We start from the raw sequence: 19,737 nt of genomic DNA, 5'->3' as shown, positions 1-19,737 counted from the left end.
TCCACCCTCTTGTGTAATGGGATCAATATACACTCAATGTTCATAGAAACCACATCACCTTACATAAATATAGTTTTTAGTAGTTAAATGGTCATTGTCATTTTTCATTGATTTATCATAATATATTTCATTGTATTGCATCATCTCATCTATCAATCCCATAGTTTCTGTAATAGTGTAATAAATGTAATAGTTGCTGTTATCACATCAGAATTTTTTATACTATAAACAGACAGCAAGAGCTAGTTTTCACATTTTCATGCTGAGATCGCTATGACTAGTTATGTGCAGTTAACACCGCACAGAAAAGGCGTGATTCAAGCTTTGAATAGAGAAGATTATTCCCTCCCATGAACTAGCACAAAGGATCAAAAGACATATTTCGGTGATTACACCACATTTTTTATTATTCAGTTATACAATATACTGAAATAATAGTTCCCAACAAGTTTCGTAAATCGTAGGATTTACATCTTCAGGGGTAAATAGTATAACTTAAAGTTTAAACAAGAGAAATTAATAAATACAAATCATAATCGTCTGGCTATTTATAAACTTCTGGCAAAAAATGACGATGTCATACATAGAAAACAACTGCTACATAAGAAAATTTAAAGAAGCTACTAATATGCTGAAAAACCCAACCCAATGCAATAAAAATCAAGATTTAATTCTCCATCAAGTGTGGTCAGCTCTAATAAAAAATCTACCTCAATCTGAGCTCGGACTGTATGAACGAGAACAAGAACATGTGACATCGTCCAGTATTGTTCAACGTCAATAACGTTTTATATCTGCATTCTGTTATTTGAGTTTATAAGGAGTTTATGAATAGCCAGACGGTTATGATTTGTATTTATTAATTTCTCTTGTTTAAACTTTAAGTTATACTATTTACCCCTGAAGATGTAAATCCTACGATTTACAAAACTTGTCGGAAACTATTATTTCAGTATATTGTATAACTGAATAATAAAAAAATGTGGTGTAATCACCGAAATATGTCTTTTGAACCAATTAGCCACAGAAGTCTATGCCCGCAATAGCTAAAAGGATGTCCTGTAGTCAATCTACTGTGGTATGGCTGCTGTCGAAAGTGAAGGAAACTGGATCTGCTAATAGAAAGAATGGGACGGGAAGAAACCCACTGCCTACACCATGTCAAGATTGAGTTCTAAAGCAGCTCTGCCTTAAAAATTGTAATGCACTGTCCAGAGAACTGAAATGGGACTGGAATGAACAAAACAGAGTTGTGGCAAGCTCTGTAACTGTCAGGAGAAGACTCATTTGACAGAGACTGATAGCCAGGCACCCTAAAAATAAATCCTTGTTAACCAAAAAAAATGAGATGGGCTCAGTTAAACTGGTGCATGCCAAATGGACCATTGATCAGTGGAAAAGAGTAATTTTTTCTGACAAGAAAAAGTTTAACTGCAGGACACCGATGGCAGACAGTTCTAAGAAGATCAGAGGAAAAATTTACCCCTGACTGGTGTTGAGAGTTAAATTTTAAGCCAGTCAGATGATCAGGCTGGATGTCATATCATAGTGTTGGTTGCTTGCATTTCACAAAGGGTTCAGTGAATGCACAAGTGCACCAGAAAATTTTAGAAGAATTGCTGCCTACTATCAGAACTCACTTTACCATAATGACAAACTGCATCTTTCAGGATGACTCTGCCCCTTGTCATAGAGCACAAAGTGTACCATACAAATTGAGTTTAGTACTCAATTCTTATGGTACATTTTTGTTGCAGGTTAATAAGTGGATCAAATGAATACTCGATTCAGACACTGCTGTGGCCAGGAAATAGCCCAAATCTCAATCCTATTGAGAATTTGTTGTACCAAATGGAGACTGAAATACACAAAAATCTGAAAACACTTCAGGAGCTCCAAGAAGCCATTATAAGGGTATGGAACCATGTACATTGATTTTTTTTTAATGCCCCACAGATGATAAGCTGTAATAAAGGCAAGAAGAGGAGGACACAGTACTTGTTTTTTCAGTGAAAATATCACTGCCCACTCCATTTTGAAATATTTGCAAATTTGTCAAGTTTGTTGTCATTTCCTAATTATGTCACATCTTGTACTAAAAAATCCCAAATAGTAATCATCATCATCAAATTCCTGCCATGTACCACTTGAGGGGTACATGGCAGGAATTTGATAGTACAGGATATGATAGTACTACATGAAAAATTTACATCATTACTAACTTCTTATCTACAATTTTCCTCCAAATCAGTCTGTTACTTGTCAAGACTTCAACATTATCAGATCTTATATTTCTATCGTCTAAGGCACTTTGTACCATATCAATCCACCTATATCTTGGTCTTCCTCTGGGTCGTTTTGCTGCCAACCTGGCAGAGAACACTTGCTTTGCTAATCTTTACTCGCCCATTCTGTTTAAGTGACCATACCACCTGAGATTAGCTCTGCTAACGCATTCCTGGATGTTGACAATGTCAAGTTCTTTCCTAATATCCTTATTTTTAATATGATATTGCCATTAATGCCATTTGTTCATGCCCAAATAGTAATCAAAATAAAAATGTTATATTACCTTCGTCATTATTCTGACAAGCATTATGTTATTATTCCTTTTCAAATGGGCATTCAAATTTAATTACCTTATTTGTATTAAGGTTCTGCAGTGTCCTAAGTTATTTATATATATATACACACACACACACACACACACACACACACACACACACACACACACACACACACACACACACTCAAGAGGCTAATGACATGGATCACCATGGTGATCTCAGCATGAAAATGCAAAAACTAGCTCTTGTTGTCTGTTTATAATATAAAAATTCTGACGTAATAAGGACAGGAGTGTATATATATAAATAAATTAGGACATGGAAGAGCTTTAATACAAATAAGGCTGATTACATGATATATCAGTCCATGTGTTACAGAGCATGCAACCAAAGTGGTAGCTCTTCTGACAAAGCTATATACTATTTGTCTCAGTTCTGGAAAGGTGCCAAAGGAGTAGGAAAGAGGGCAAAATAGTTTCATTGCATAAAGGAGACCCTAAGACAGGACATGCTAATTACAGACCTATAAGAGCAGTGGTTGAGATATTGGAAAAGGTGACAAAATGCAAAATTCAGGAATGAGTGGATAGAAATATGATGCTATAAAGGAGAAAGAATGGTTTTGTGAAGGATAGGTCTTGCCTTAGTAATTTGCTCATGATATTGCTGGATTTTGTGAAGGCATTCAACGGGATAACACATGGTAGACTGTTAAATAAATTAGAGAAAAGAGGGATGGACAAGAAACTAATGACATGGATAAGAGGGCAGCTGACATGAATGGGGCAGACATCAGACTAGTATATGAGAGGAAGCAAATCTGAGAAGACAGGTTATTATTATTATTATTATTATTGAGATCTCCAGGGAGTCAAGGACTCATTGAGGGAGACTATAAATCATCCAAACCCAGTTGTCATACCTTCGCTTATATTCATTCACACTAGATGCACTCAGTACCCATAAAAGCAAGCTCTTATCCCTTTCTTGACTGTGAATAAACGTAACTTCCATGGATGTCCCCCATGTTCTCTCCCCACCTTCCATATAATGAAAAATTTCATCAGATGACATCCTATAACACCCATTCAAAAGTTCATAGACCTCTATCATATCACCCGCTCTTTCTCCTGTTAACCAGTTGTAATCCACATACTTGCAATCTGTTCTCATAATTTAAATCCCATAATCCAGATATAATCTTTATAACTTTCCTTTGAGCTCTTTTCACAGCTTCTTTATCCCCTTGGAATCCAAGAGACCAAATCTGCACACAATAATCCATGCATGGCAAAGCCTTATAAAGAGGCAAAATGACTTCCTTATCCTTAGAAGTCAAGGTTCGCTTCAACATTGCGGTTATCCTCTGAGTTGTATTTGCAACTTTTGCTATGTGATCTTTGAACTTCAAATTCCTATCCACCAATATCCCTTGCTTCCTCAATTTCTTGTAGCATAACCCTGCTGGAAATCTCATCGCACGAAAGTGCATAATTTTACACTTACTAACATTAAAGACATGCATTCGTTTGCTCAAATTTCCAGCCTATTCAAATCATTTTTTAAGTGCTGAATGTCAGTAGCATCTCTGATTGCCCTGCCTGTCTTCGCATCATCCTTGAAATCCTTTATATTATCGTTCTGTGCAATTCTTTTTGATTCCTGCAATACATGGAGTGTAGATATTATCATACCTTTAGCTCTTTCACTAACAACCTAATCAAACAGTTTTTTTCCTATGGTTGGCCACCTTCTAAACCTCATAGCACATTTCCTCATATGTAAACATTTCAGGACTATTTCAGTTTTTTGCTAGTTGGAGCATGCGCGTTACCTATACATCAAAAGGAGCGATGAAAATGTTGGGGTGCCCATTATACATTAGGTGCACGTTATCTATTGAAAAATATGGTAATTAGATATGCAATCTAGTTGACCTTGTTGTAGAACTTTCTCTTTCCCCTCCCCAGACATACTTAAAAGGTCTGACCCCAAAGCATATTTTTTCACTTCTTCATCACATACATAATCATGTTTGAAGACATTCATATCTTTATCACATTTGCATACCATAGCTGAACTTTAACACACATTTTTTCTGTTCCTCCCTTGATGATTTAGTTCTCCTGACTCTCTGCATTAGGTCTCATCCCAAGAAGTAATTTATCCAGGCACATGATGCCAAATGAATTCAACTGTGGGCCATTCCTCTTATACAAGTCTTTTCTGCCATCAAACTCACTCCACACATCTAAAAACTTGCATCCATTTCTTCTACACAGCCATGTGAAATCATTTGCTATCATCGCCCTCCTTAACTCGGTTCTTAACCCTTATCTGAGTAGCAAACCTACAACTTTTACTCACTTCCATTTCTTTCTCGCTTCTTCCAATAACAGACCTTTCATATCTTCTCTCATACTATATTTGTTGCCACTTAAATTATTAGTACCTACCAGAACTACCATTTCTTTAACTTTTTTTTTTGTTTTTCAATTATGTTTGTCATATCTTTAATTTTCACCCTCAGGAAACTATAAGTGATAGCTCCCTCGACAAGCAGAAATTTTAAGATTGAATCACCATGTCACATCACCTCTTTTTTCTTAGATTTTAACTGACTCACCTTGTTGTTATTAATACTATGCTTCCTAAGTTCAGTGCTTTTCTACTTGTTCTTGTTCTGATCCTTTTTCTTATCCTGTCTAAGTTTAGTTAAACGTTTTTCCACTTTTTCTAATTCTCTGGTTGATTTTCTAATAATTTCATTTAATCGAGATATTTCTAATGTCAGCTCATCGTCAGATAAATTATCATCATCATCACTGCAGCAGCACTTTTGCTCATTAGGACAAATGTTCTCCTTGGTAGTAACAACTTGAGCTTTAAACACTGCTCTGTTGTGACAAGTTTTCATTCTTAAGAGTAGTAAAAACTAATAATATTTCTACAATTGTGTTATAAAATGCTGTAGTGCAATAATTACACTAAAAACTATAGTAATATACTAAAAATACATTATTAAATCTAAGAAAACATTCAATAAACTCAATAAACATTGATTATTATCATTATACTGCAAAGCTGCTGATGTATTTGGGCTGCTGCTATTTAATTTGTATAACAAATAGTAAAATTGTAAAATTTTTACTTATATATTATACTAGACAAAAAATTATATTCCTGCTAATAGAATATATCTCTAAACTTTAACCCAAATGTAAGCAAACATGATATAGGAAAAATAACCAGTTATTTGCTGATGATGCAAAAGAGGGCAGAGCACTGATTTTCAACCGGTGTGCCACGGCAAATTGGTGTGCCGTGAGAGGTCTTCAGGTGTACTGCGAGATTTATGAAAACAAATTAATTGAAAGAAATAATGCCGTAATTTGTGCATTTATTTATTAGTGACTGGTCTTCGCTCTTCTTGTGTGTGTAAATCAATCAAAATTATGCCTATTTCTTGCCAGATCATCAAAAAAATTAAAAGAATATATTTTTAGTGTGCCGCAGAATTTTAATAATTAGTCTAGGTGTGCCATATTATGAAAAAGGTTGAAAATCATTGGGGTAGAACAATAGAAAATGAAGATGACAGAGATCTGCAACATGATTTAAACAGACTGGCAGTATATGGGTAAGAAAAGGGTTATCAGTTTAATGCGACAACATGTAAGGTCATGTATTTTGGGATAAACAGATTATAAGTCGTGTACTTCATTGATGGAAGACTGCAGGAAATTGATAATGCTAGGGATTTAGTGGTTATTGTGGACAGGGAGTTAATGTTTAGAGGATGTATTGCAAAGGTGGCCAAAATAGCTTGTTGAATTACCTGGATGTTATTAAACACTATATCTAGACTGCTGTGCACAGATCTAGATTATTGGGTTGCTCGGGGATGAAGAAGTGGAGAGGATACAGAGGTGAATGATTGCAATCATGACATAACAGATCTGTAGAATATAAGGCTTTTTTGGCTTAGTTAGAAAGCAAATTATACATTACACTACACAAGATATTATATTATTTTTTAACCCTTTACCAAAGTATAAGCAAACAAAAGTTTGCACATGAAGTATTTTTATGACTAGGCTATATATAGAAGCTATTGACTTCACACCATTTTTTCCCCCTTAATATTATCATTATTACTCTCAGACATAAGAGGCAGCAGGGCCTATAGCAAATAAATGCCATATGTGGGCAAAGTTAAGAGCAGAGTAATATTTAAATTTAGGGGATATTAAATCCCACATTGTTTTAAAACCGAATAAGAAACTCAAAGATTGGAATCAGAGAGTTTCTTGCCGAATATAGTATAGTAAACTATAAAGTATCGGCGATCACTAAGCGTCCGCTAAATGCAAGTGACCCTAGCACGTAGTGCAATACCGGAAATCTCACAGCAAAGTCGGTAAAGTTCTGATCACTATTCTTAAGTATTTTCCATAATGTAAAAACGCATTTCCTAGGAAATGTATGCTGTTATTACATACTTATAGTTTACTATACTATATTTGGCAAGAAACTCTCTGATTCCAATCTTTGAGTTTCTTATTCGGTTTTAAAACAATGTGGGATTTAACATCCCCTAAATTTAAATAATGTTTTTGTTGCCGAAATGAAGCTTATTAGCTCTTTATATTTAAGTAACTTAATGGTTGCACCTGTTTGGAAACTCGTATAGCAGAGTATAAGTTCTTTTCGCTATACACTTTGGTATTAACTTGGTCTAGCTACTCACTGATGAAGCCTCAAAAAAGGCTGAAACTGGTCTGGGTAGTGACCTCCCCACAATAATGTAATAACAGCATACATTTCCTAGGAAATGTGTTTTTACATTATGGAAAATACCTAAGAATAGTGATCAGAACTTTACCGACTTTGCTGCGAGATTTCCGGTATTGCACTACGTGCTAGGGTCACTTGCATTTAGAGGACGCTTAGTGATCGCCGATACTTTATAGTTTACTATACTATATTCGGCAAGAAACTCTCTGATTCCAATCTTTGAGTTTCTTATTCGGTTTTAAAACAATGTGAGATTTAATATCCCCTAAATTTAAATAATGTTTTTGTTGCCGAAATGAAGCTTATTAGCTCTTTATATTTAAGCAGAGTAATATGTTGATATTCTTTTTAAATAGTTGAAAGTTGTAATCTTTTGGAAATACTTCATAGTGTGTGTGGGGGGGGGGGGGGGGGAGTTGTTCCAGAGAACTAAGTGGATAGAGCAAAAGATCACTGGGAGTAGCAGGTTTGTGAATATATAGAATTCAAATGCAAACAAATGTTGAGCAGCTGTTGCTCGAGTTCCTGTAGATCTAGCAGAAATTGAAGGCATAATGGATGCTAGTTCTACTGAACAGCAGCCATGAAATTATCTGTAGAAGAGACAATGCAGAAACTGATAATCTTCTATGAGAGGGAGAGCCATTTTCTCTCATTAATCAAACCAAACTGCCTTTTTATGAAGAACATCAAGAATTTTTAGGGAGATCTTAGGAGCGCCACCCCAACATGAGAGCAGTATTCCCAGGTTGGCCAGATTTGAGATTTATACAGAATAAGTAACCGATCAGAAGAACCACACTGCCTTGAGCAAAAAAGGATGTCAAGTTTTTTGGAAGCTGAAGATGCTACAGAAGTGATGTAATTATGCCAGGAAAGGTTTGGAGCAAGAGTCATTTAAGAGATTTGGTCTTGATCAATGAGCTAAGGATGATCAAAAGTAAGTGGAGAAAATTAGAGATTCTCTGTGAGAAAACAAGCAAAACTGTGTTTTGGAATCATTTTGTTTTCACCCTAATTGAGGATACTACAGAGATCAGTGTTCAGGACACTTATTACAGATGATTAGGCTTTGAAAAATTTTGTGCTGGCTCACCAGAGAGACAAATATCTCACTCATCAGATGTTAGCTTGGGTGTACTCTACCATGGTCACATGTTTATAACCATATTTAGTCATATAAGCTTTTATTAATGCTATGACTAATTTTAACCCTTTATAACTATCAGTGCTGAAGCAAATATTTAACTACTTATATATTAGTGTATCTATCAGTTTGTGAAGAAAAAATTTCAATAACCTCAAATCTACAGCTTGTCTGTCCTATGTTGGCTAAACCATAGGAGCATGGAATTCTATACTCTTGGGTATTACAGAAGGGTATGCAATCTCAAGAGGCTGTGAACAGTCTGAACTGGTTTAAAGATTACTCTGATCTTGTGATCTTTGAAAAAAATTTAAACAAAATTTTGGTGTTCATGTAGCATACTTCTGCAAAAGAACTTGATAAAGTAAAATTTTTCTTGAAATGAATGAAATTTTTTTTTCCCTTCAAACTATTAAATGAAAAAAAACTGGGGATTCAAAATGTGAAAAAGAAATAATTTCCACTGGCTTCAGATGGTGAAATAAAAAGGAAGAAAGGCTTAGATATCTTTAAATATTAAAAAATAAACGTGTGTGTGCTATATTAACCTTATTTAAACCTAGATGTATGTGCTACTGCAAAATAGATAATATAAAGTTGTACATAAATTACATTCTTTGCATCCAGTATTTTGAGTTTTTTTTTAAACTTAGCATTTTTATATTTAAAATTACTCGATACCCGTACCTCATTTGAGTCCTCTTTAACTTTATCTTCCTCTACATTTTCTTCATTTTCATTTGTCTCTGACTTATGATCTTCTTTTTCAAATTCTGCAGCTAATGTTGATTTGGGTTCATCTCTTACTGTCAATGGTTTCAGATAAGTGATATTATTATCATCTGTGATGAGAGTATGAGTCTAAAAAAACAGAGCAAGCAAGGATTAAAAATGTCAGTCTATTCTTTTCAGATTTTCATTATATTTAATCAACCAAGTGAGAATATATAAATATATTTTAATCATATTATTCCCTTGAGATCTTTTTAATCTTTACATTAATAGTTGACCAGGCTTTTCCTGCACTTTCTGATATCTTAAAACATGCCAAGAAATTATATTCTTGCTTAATCCTTTATCCAAGTGCAAGCAAAGCAAAACTTAGGAATAAAGTATCTTCAGAACTAGGCTACTTGTATATAGAGGCTAATGACTTCACAACAATTGCCATGGTATCCCATAATGCAAAGTATACATCCTTTTAGACGTGCACTGCTTGAAAAGAAGTCAACGGACACCACAGTGTGAGGAACAAACAGACATGGTTCCTGCCTTAATAAGATGTAGGACCTCCATTCACTATGATAACAGCAGCAATCCTATGGGGCATACTCTTTGCAAGTATATGATAGCAATCAATGGTCATTTTAGACCATTCTTCCTTTAGGCATATAATGAGGTCCTGGACTGTTGTGGAGCAGGACCTCACCTGATGCTCCTGTTCATTCTGCAGATGTTCAATAGGATTGAGATTAGTGCTCTGTGTACGCCAGTCAAGTGTGGTGGCGTTCATGTCCACAAACTATGCAGTTACAGCAGCAACTTCATGATATGGTGTGCTGTCTTGTTGAAAGAGACAATGGTCAGTTCCACAAAAATGTCACAAAGTAGGAAGCAATGCACTGTCCAGAATGTTCAGATACCTCTCATAGTTCAATGTCCATGGCACCACAAACAAATGTCCGGGGCCGAACCAGGAAAAACAGGACCTACAGCCATCCATAAGGGTTTTTCGCTATACCCTTAGTATTATATTTGGTCTAGCTACTCACTGATGAGATCTCAATAAAGATCAAAACCGGTCTGGGTAGTGACTTCCCACCATAACATAATGTATAACATCATACATCTCCTAGGAGATGGGTTTTACATTATGTGAAATACTAAGAAGATCAGACCTTTCTCCACCTTTGCTGCGAGTTGCCCTAGTTTGTACTACGTGCTTTAGCTTATGCTAGTAGTCGCCGATACTTTTATAATTACTAAACTATATTCGGCATGAAACTCTGATTCCGATCTTTGAGTTTCTTATTCAGTTTTAAAACAATGTGGGATTTAATATCCCCTTAATTTAAATAATAAATAATTAAATAAAACTTGCCAAGAAATTATATTCTTGTTTAATCCTTTATTCAAGTATAGCAACAAAACTTTTTATATCTATCTCTGATCCCAAGTATTTTAATAACAAGATGCACATTTCCATTACTTGTATATAGAAATATATGACTTTCTGCATTAATTCAACCTTGGTATCTTTTCTAGGTCTTGCTTCCACTGATGAAACTCAATAAAGATTAAAAGCAGTCTGTCTAATGGCTCTTCCTATAAACATAGTATTTCTCATTTCTGAAACAATGGGATACTAAAGCAACTGATGTGAAGTCATTTGCCTCTCTATATATGTAAGTAGCCTAGTAACGAAGATATTTCATATGTAAACTTTGTTTGCTTACACTTGTATAAAGGATTAAACAAGAACATACTTTCTTTGCAAGTTTAATTTAATTTATAACCAACTGAAAAAATTTACAAAATTTCTGATTTCTTCCAATTTCACAAATAAAGGATCATGCTTTCACTTCGGAGATTAAGAAAATACATCAACCATTTTAAGCCCATTTTAAAAAATATTTCCATAGTTGCATGAGAAAAAACGATGTCAAAAAAATGTATGTATAGCTAAAGAAGGATATTTCAAAAGTGATCACTAGGGTATTTTTTTTTAATGATAATTCTACATGCTAGAGGTTGACCAATCTGTAATAAACTGAACTGTAAGGAAGTGTTGGGTAGCTATGGCAAAGCCAGCTTGGCTGAATGAGTGGATGGCACTTCTACTTTCCAACCAATAGGCTGCTGGTTTGAATCCTACTGACATGGATCATTGTGAACATCTTTAGGTGGTTGATTATTGTTATTTATTTATTTTTTTTGCTTGGCATAAGACCATAAACACTAACTACTAGAGCCCTCAAATGTCTTGAAAAAGTACTGAATTTGGTCTGTAAAGCACAGTTTCAGGATTATCTCTCTGTCAACCCATGAGACTAATAAACGCACGATAAGTTTTCAACTTTCTAAAGACAGAATTCTCATTTGAAAAAAAAATTATTTTTTTAAATAATTAAATGTAATATACTGTATGTATTGCATGCATTATATATCGTATGTATTATTGTATGTAATATATTGCCTGTATGGAAGAGTGTAGTAAACTGATGAGAAAAAGATCCAAGTTCAAGAATGAAAATCCATTTGCCATCTTAGTAAACATAATGTGTACTCAGAGAGAGAGAGAGAACTTGCAACCCAGTCACAGAAGCTGGAGTTTAATAGGCTTTTGTGCTTATTTGGATGTCTGAAGCTTGAAAGTTATGCAGATCATAAAACTGATTGTCCATTTATAGTAATAACACATGATAAGTAACAATGCTTTGTGGGTGGGGTTAAAAAAATCAATGTTTAAAATTTGTCAAAAATTTTAATTACAACTGCTTGATTAAATACCTTTTAGGTTCCTGTGTTTTCATAATCATAATTTATATTCAAGATTACTAACAGATTTTTAAAATGCAATTAGCCTGTTGAGTCTACTAGATAGAGAATCTATCTAGAATAATATATTACAATTATTTGCATCATAATTTCATTAGCAAATGCATTTCAATCTCAGTATCTGGGCAATCCTAAAACTACAAACTTCAATACTCAAGATACATACTGAGAAAAAGTGAAAATTTGTGACTTACATGGATTATTTAAAAAAAAAAAAAAGCTATTAAAAACATATGTCTGCTTTTACTGACAGAATGTCAATTAAAACTGCATTAAAAAAATCAAGATTTTATTTAAAATGCCAAACACAATTTTCTTTAGCAAAAGTACTAAGATATCAAATATAATTTTAAGCTTTTCATATCAAAGACTACCAAAATATTCTAATTTTTTTTCTTTCTTATATGGCTCTCATACATGAAAAGTTATTTGCAAATCTATATATAGTACATTTGTACTGTAGATGGACTAAGGATTTTTTTTTTTTTTTTAAATCAATTCTATATATACTTTTGTGTATTTTTATTTCTTTACATTGTCTGAAAACTCTGCTCTAGAAACCATGGAACCTTTTCAAGCCACTTCAGGCATCCAATAACTGGAGAAGTGGTCTCATACTGAACAATGAAATTTATCTCCCACCTAAAGATAATCACAAATATATCCATGGCAGGATTTCAATCAGCAGCCTGTTGGTTGGAGAGTAAGTTTATGATAACCACTTGGTCATGAGTGGTTACCATAAACCTACTCTCCCTGAAGTTGAAACCCATGACTTAGTCATGAGTTTCAACTTCAGGTAGCAATACCATCCAGAAGGCTATATACTTATAGCATATTAGTACTATAGATTGACTAAAGATTACATAATCTGGGAATCCTCTTGTAGAGAAAAAAAAATTATTGGGCACTTCATTTCCAATAAATAGATTTGGAGGCCTCATGCCATACAAAGGAATTCATCTAACAACTGAAAAAATTCACAAACATCTATGAGACATGAGATTTGCATCTTCAACCTACACATTAGAGAGGAGAAATGCTATTGGCCTGACTGACCTTGTTTTAATTTCGAACAAGTAATTGGTTTTTAGAAATGTGATCCTAAGTTGAGTGAAGCACCACTAATCAACATATATGTTGATTGATGGTGCTTTGCCAATAATCAGTTTGGCTTAAACAAAGACAACTAAAAACTTGTAACTAAAGATGTGAAAACAATAAGAAACATAGTCAGGACAAACTTAACGATGTGGATGCTTAACTGTTGCTACCCTGTTGCACATCTTTTATCAAATACATCACTATCACTGTCAAATTCCTGATGTGTATCCTCATGGGGTATACTGGATACTATAACAGTACTACATGAAAAGTTTACATTATTACTAACTTCCTATTGACAATTTTCATCCAAATTAGTCTGTTATCTGCCAAGACTCAAATATTGTTAGACATCTAAGGCACTTCTAACTGCATTAATCCACACGAATCTGTCTTCTTCAAGGGATTTTTATTTTCTTTCCTGTCATCATGATAATGGACACCTGCTTGGCTAATCTTTCCTCTCCCGTTCTATTTTAGTGATCATATTATCTGAAATAAGCTCTACTCACACATTCCTAAATTTAAGGTAATAATATCAAGTACCTTCCTAATATCTTTATTCTGAAAATGATTCTACCACTGATACACTCCCATGACTAATTAATAATTAATAAATTAAAATTGGATTGAACACTGAATTCTTTAATGCTAGCTTAGTGTTTTGACTAATATTGTATTGAGAAATACAATACTTAACACAGATCCTACAACTGAATGGTTTCAAAACTAAGACAATTACGAAAATTCTCAATGCAGCACCTACAAGAAACTTAAATAAACAAGACATAAAAAATGTAACAGTTCAAATATGTAACAGATAAATTAGCCAAACTTCTCTACAAGTACAACATATAAGTGACTTTCCTGCCACTTGAAAAAACATCAAAATCTCTTCATCCTCCGAAACCTCCACATCACCCAATGAAAAAATCAGGAGTTTATAATATTCACTGTTCCTGTGGCATCTGCTACGTAGTCCAGACAGGGAGATCAGAAGAAATCCGCATGAGCGAACATCAAAAGGATGTACAAAAAAGAGAGAAAATAAGTCTGGTCATGATGTACTTGGAGTCAGAACAAACATGTCCTACACTGATAAAAACTGTTTCACAAGAAAATTCAAAGAGGCAGCAAATATGATTAAAATTCCTACACAATGCAACAAAAATCAAGACTTAATTTTAAATCAAGTTTGGTCAGCGTTTATTAAAAATTTACCCAGCTCAGACCTCGGACAGAGTGAAAGTGAACCACAGAACGCGACATCAAATAGCATTGTTTCCAACTAACACGTATTAATGGTTGTATAGATCTGTTATTCGGTTTTTTAATGAACTTTTTTGATGTTCATAATACCAATAAATGAACTTGTTTTTTCATAATTTCTTATAGTTTGTGCTTTAAACTGTTGGTTATCTTCATCCCTGAAGATATTAGTCTGATGACTAACGAAACTTGTCAGGTTTGTTTTTTAGTACTTGTTTAGTTTTAAAAAACAGTCTTTTTTAATAAAAATGTGGTCACAAAACCGGAATGATTTGATTAAACTATATTCTTGTTTTAGTTCTTTATCCAAGCATAAACAATTGAAGTTAGTATATTTTTGTATTTTATTTTTGAGAGTTTTTTTTTTTGTAGTGTTACTGCACTGTTTAATAGTGTCCTTTCATGGTTGATATTGTCAGAAAATTAATTAATTTATTTATTTCGTGTGGGGGTCCCCCCCCTTTCCTCAACCGTCCCTTAAGACTACTGGTTGAGCCCTCCTAATGAGGGATTAAATATGTATTTTATGACTGTAGATCCATGTAATTTATACATGTAATCAAAATGGTCGCAGATTGCGCGATTTTGTCATTTATAATAATATGAGAATAATGAATTCAATGTTTAAACACAAGGAAATACATAAATATACTTGGTCAGCCAGAGGATAGAAATCAGTAATCGACTACGTTATCACAAATTTTAAATTAGCGGAGTTAATTTTAGACGTAAGAGCATATCGAGGCTTTGAATTAAACTCTGATCATTATATGGTATCAGCAAAAATTCGTTTTAAACCAAAGTGGCTAAAAACACATAGAATTGAAAATTCTTACCAGCCAAGCTACAAAATTTCTTCATTACAGGATCCTCAAGTTAGACTATAATATCAAAAATGCACAAACTTAAAAACAGAAACCACACATGAATCAAGGGACATAGAAGATGAATGGGAAAATTTGAAACAAATTCTCACAAAAGCAGCAACAGAAACCTTAGGAATAAAGCACAAATGGATTAGAAAAAGAGGACTACGAGACTGGAACAAAGAAATAGAAAATATAATAAAAACCAAAAAGGACAGTTACCAGAAATGGCTAAATTCCAAAACAATAGAAGCAGAAATAGAGTATAAAAGAAATAGTGCAATTGCAAAACGAGAAGTAAGGAAAAAATATAGAGAAAGATGGAACAATTTCGTAACAGAACTAGAAAAGGATTATTTAAGCCACAACCCAAAACCTATAAAGTAATAAAATACATGAATAAAGAAATAAAAGAAAAGATAAAAATCCAAACAATAGATTTAGAAAAATGGGTGACCTATTTCCAAAATCTCTGGACAGATGAGAACAATGAATTAAAATTTTATAAGACAAAGAATGACCTAATAGAAAATATCACAATGTTAGAACTGAAAAATATAATAAAGAAGATGAAAAATAGGAAAATGCCAGGAGAAGACAATATAAATATAGAACTCTACAAAAATGCAGGTGAAAAATTTAATGAAAGAATTTTGAAATTTTTTAATATGGTTTGGATGTCTGGAAAAACCCCTAACTCTTGGAAAAAAGCACTGGTCATCCCAATCTATAAAAAAAGAAATAAAGACAATTGCAATAATTATAGGGGAATTAGCCTGCTGAATACAGGATATAAAATATATGCAGGAATATTAAAAGAGAAACTAAGCAGCATTGTAGAAAACAAATTACTAGAAGAACAAAATGGCTTCCGAAAAAGCCGATCCTGCATAGATCCAATTTTTACTTTAAAATTATTAATAGAAAAGAGAAGAGAATTTCAAAAAGAAACACATGGCGTTTATTGATTATGAAAAAGCTTTTGACAAAATTAGTCGACAAAAATTGTTTAAAATATTAACCAATTTAAACATACCAAACCAACTTTTACAATCTATTCAAGAAATATATACAGGAAATAAAATAGCAGTTAAATTAGAACACACCTCAGAATGGAAAGATATATCAAGAGGAGTATGACAAGGATGTACCCTCTCACCTCTGCTTTTCAATATATATATATAAATGAAATATTAACAATCTGGAAACAGCATAACCCATTTGGTATACAAATGACCCCGCAAATGAAGATAGATACACTACTATTTGCAGATGATCAAATAGTATTAGCTACATCAGAAGATGACTTACAAAGATCATTAAAATCATTAAATGATATCTCAAAGCAATATAATATGACAATATCCAAAGAAAAAACAAAAATAATGGCATTCAAAGGAGAAAACCCAATAAGAAGTAAAATAGTGATAGATAATAAAATACTAGAACAAGTAAACACTTTCAGATACTTGGGATGTGATCTATCATAAGAAGAAGAAAAAGACAGACACTAAAATATCAAACTTTGTCAAAGTAAATGGCATAATAAACAGTATATTTAAGCCATCCCTGGTACAAAAACACACTAGAATCAGACTATATAATGTCTTGTCAAAACCAACTCTACTATACGGAAGCGAAACATGGACCATGAAAAGGAAAGATGAAAAACGAATTCAAACAGCAGAAATGAAGTTCCTCAGAAAAACAGCTGGATATACCAAGTGGGACCACAAAACAAATGAAGAAATCTTACAATCCCTAAAAATCAAACCAATTAATTACTACATAAGAGAGTATAAACAAAAATGGCTAGAACATTTAAATCGAATGGACAACAGCAGACTACCAAAAATATTATACAGATACAAAACAAGTGGAAAAAGAAGAATCGGAAGACCAAGAAAGAGATGGCATGAGACCGGAACAGGCCACATGGTCTATATTCCATGTTAGGAAGAAGATGACTGTAGATCCATGTGTGTTCACGGGCCAGTTTGCCTGTTCTGAGGGACGAAAAACCCAACTTTCCAAGTGATAAAATCCTCTATCTCTGTATGACACCGGCTAACTCACCTTAGTTGAAAGAGACCAGATAAAAGTTCCTCACCTCATGGACAGGAATCGAACCCATGTCTTTCCGAACAAAGAGCTTTGTCTATACTGACTGACCTACAGAGGCTCAGGAAATTAATTACAGAGCAGGGACTAGCAGTGTGTGGAACAAAAGGCTTGTGAACATGTCTCCCACACAGTGAATCATACTCCTGTCAGCAGCCGTGAGAGTGTCCTCTGATTACTGCTATATTTAGACCCCCCCCCAGCATGAATGGCATAGTAACAGGCAGCAAGATTATTTGATAGCTGGTCAGTAAACCTTCTAATGCATAAGTATCACATTGTCACCTAGCCATGTGGCTTTCATCACTAGCAGTCTAGATAGCATTTTCTCCAACTAGGAAAGACTTGCTTTTAAGGTAGCAATAATTGTTTGGTGGGCAAGAGTTCCATTTGTTTAAACAGATCACACCATGAGAAGATGAAGTAGGTTTGGACAGAAGTGGCTATATGTTGCACATGAACAGTCCATTGGTAGTGCAACAGACTAATACTACCGGCAAATGATAATGGATGCTGCTTTAATGTTGCCAACTTGAAAGTAATACATTTTGGGTAGAAGAAATTCCGAAGGACTTACTACATTGATGATAATTTTCTACAAGAAACTAATGAATGGCAAACATGCTGCAATGGACAGTGACATGTAACAATAAAAAGACCAAGGTTTAGCTATTTATAAACACATAAACCATAGTGAACAATTTCATTATGAACACATTAATAAATATTTCATTTTTCATAACACAATGTGTTATAAAAAATGTATTATGTGTTAAAGGCAAAACACAATAATGATAAAACTGTTTTTGACGTGCATTCATGAATTGTTAGGATAACAGGAGAAAATGCCTCTGAAGAGTTTCAACAAGTGGCATATTCGTAAATTAGAGATGAAAGTCAAAACTGACATGACAAGATAGTGATCAAAAAATATGTTTATTTTGTTGTTCTCTGTGCTGTTTTCATTCCATTAAACCTAATAATGAGTTTAAACCAGCACATAATAAGACTAAATATGGCAGCTTAGCAAAATGTTTGTTCAACAAGGTAAGCTATGAACAAGAATTTCATTTTTTAAAAAATGCTATGCCTCTAAGATAATTCCTGACTTTTCTAGATTTAAAGAACCCATCAAATCTCCTGGTGGCTATCAAATTTACATCAACACCAGCCTTTCCCTTGTACATAATCAACTTCAAGCAGCCAAACAATCTTTCTCTAAGATATAAGAGATTTTGCCATATCTCTAAGATATAAGAGATACATCTATATTATATGGATATATCTATATCAATTATTTCTATATTATATGCCTACCTACTAAATGTAGTTTAATGCATCCCCCAGACATTATTATTATTTTATTATCATTATAATTTGACACCTCCAGGGAGTCCAAAGACTCATCAGGGGACGGCACCTGCTCTACAGCTGTCTCAACCACCCAATCCACCAACTGACTGCAACTACACCAACGCCATCTACTGCCAACCACCAGTATTTCCACAGACAAACACAACATCCATGCCAAGGCAGGATTCGAACCTGCAGCCTTTTGGCTGGAGAGCGGATACGCTAACCACTCAGCCAGCCAGGCTGGTGTGTGCCATGCTCTCTGTCACTCCACTCCTCAAATACATGCCTTCTTAATTCTCTCCAATCTAAGCAAAGACCAGATTGCAATCAACCCTGATATAAACAAATGGTAGTATCGTCTCCAGATGTTCTCTTCAAAGGGCAGATTTTGCATTAGCTCCTAAAAACTTCCTTATATACATTTCCTCCATAACAGTGAGACTAATTTGTCTACTCTCATAACTGATGATGCCAATAAACTGTCTTGAAGTTTTTTCTGTACTGTTCAAGACTAAACACCCCTTCCAACTTTCCAGCTGAGTTCACGGCCTTAAAATCCTTGAGACATAACTATTACAAAACTTATTATTATATATTACAAAATTATTATTATATAACCATTTAACTATTACAAAAGCTGACAAAGGGAGAGCTATTACAGTTATAGACAACTCTGATTATAAAAAATATCCCTTCTTTCAGGTGACAGAACCATCTACCAACAGATTAATACAATGCCACTAATAGCTATATAATAATAATTTTGTAATATATAATATAACTTATTATTATATATTACAAAAGTATTATTATATAACCATTTAACTATTACAAAAGCTGATAAAGGGAGAGCTGTTACAGTTATGGACAACTCTGATTATAAAAAAATATCCCTTCTTTTAAGTGACAGAACCATCTACCAACAGATTAATACAATGCCACTAATAGCCAG

The 19,737-nt window shown here is 33.8% G+C and overlaps 1 protein-coding gene across 1 annotated transcript in view; it reads right to left on the bottom strand.

Moving 5' to 3' along the window:
• The window catches only part of LOC150095945 (X-linked retinitis pigmentosa GTPase regulator-like), a 166,165-nt gene that overhangs the window by 45,635 nt on the left and 100,793 nt on the right, over positions 1-19,737 (bottom strand). The window contains exon 13 of the mRNA XM_090409247.1: positions 9,199-9,372. Coding sequence (XP_090265373.1) covers positions 9,199-9,372 — 174 coding nt within the window. The remainder of the gene's footprint in view (positions 1-9,198; positions 9,373-19,737) is intronic.

This window comes from Typopeltis vanoorti, chromosome 19 (assembly GCF_054136105.1).
Source record: "Typopeltis vanoorti isolate ZY-2024b chromosome 19, IOZ_Tvanoo_1.0, whole genome shotgun sequence".
Taxonomy (NCBI): domain Eukaryota; kingdom Metazoa; phylum Arthropoda; class Arachnida; order Uropygi; family Thelyphonidae; genus Typopeltis; species Typopeltis vanoorti.
The sequence above is the reverse complement of the archived record's forward strand: the minus strand, read 5'-3'. Positions and strand labels throughout refer to the sequence as shown.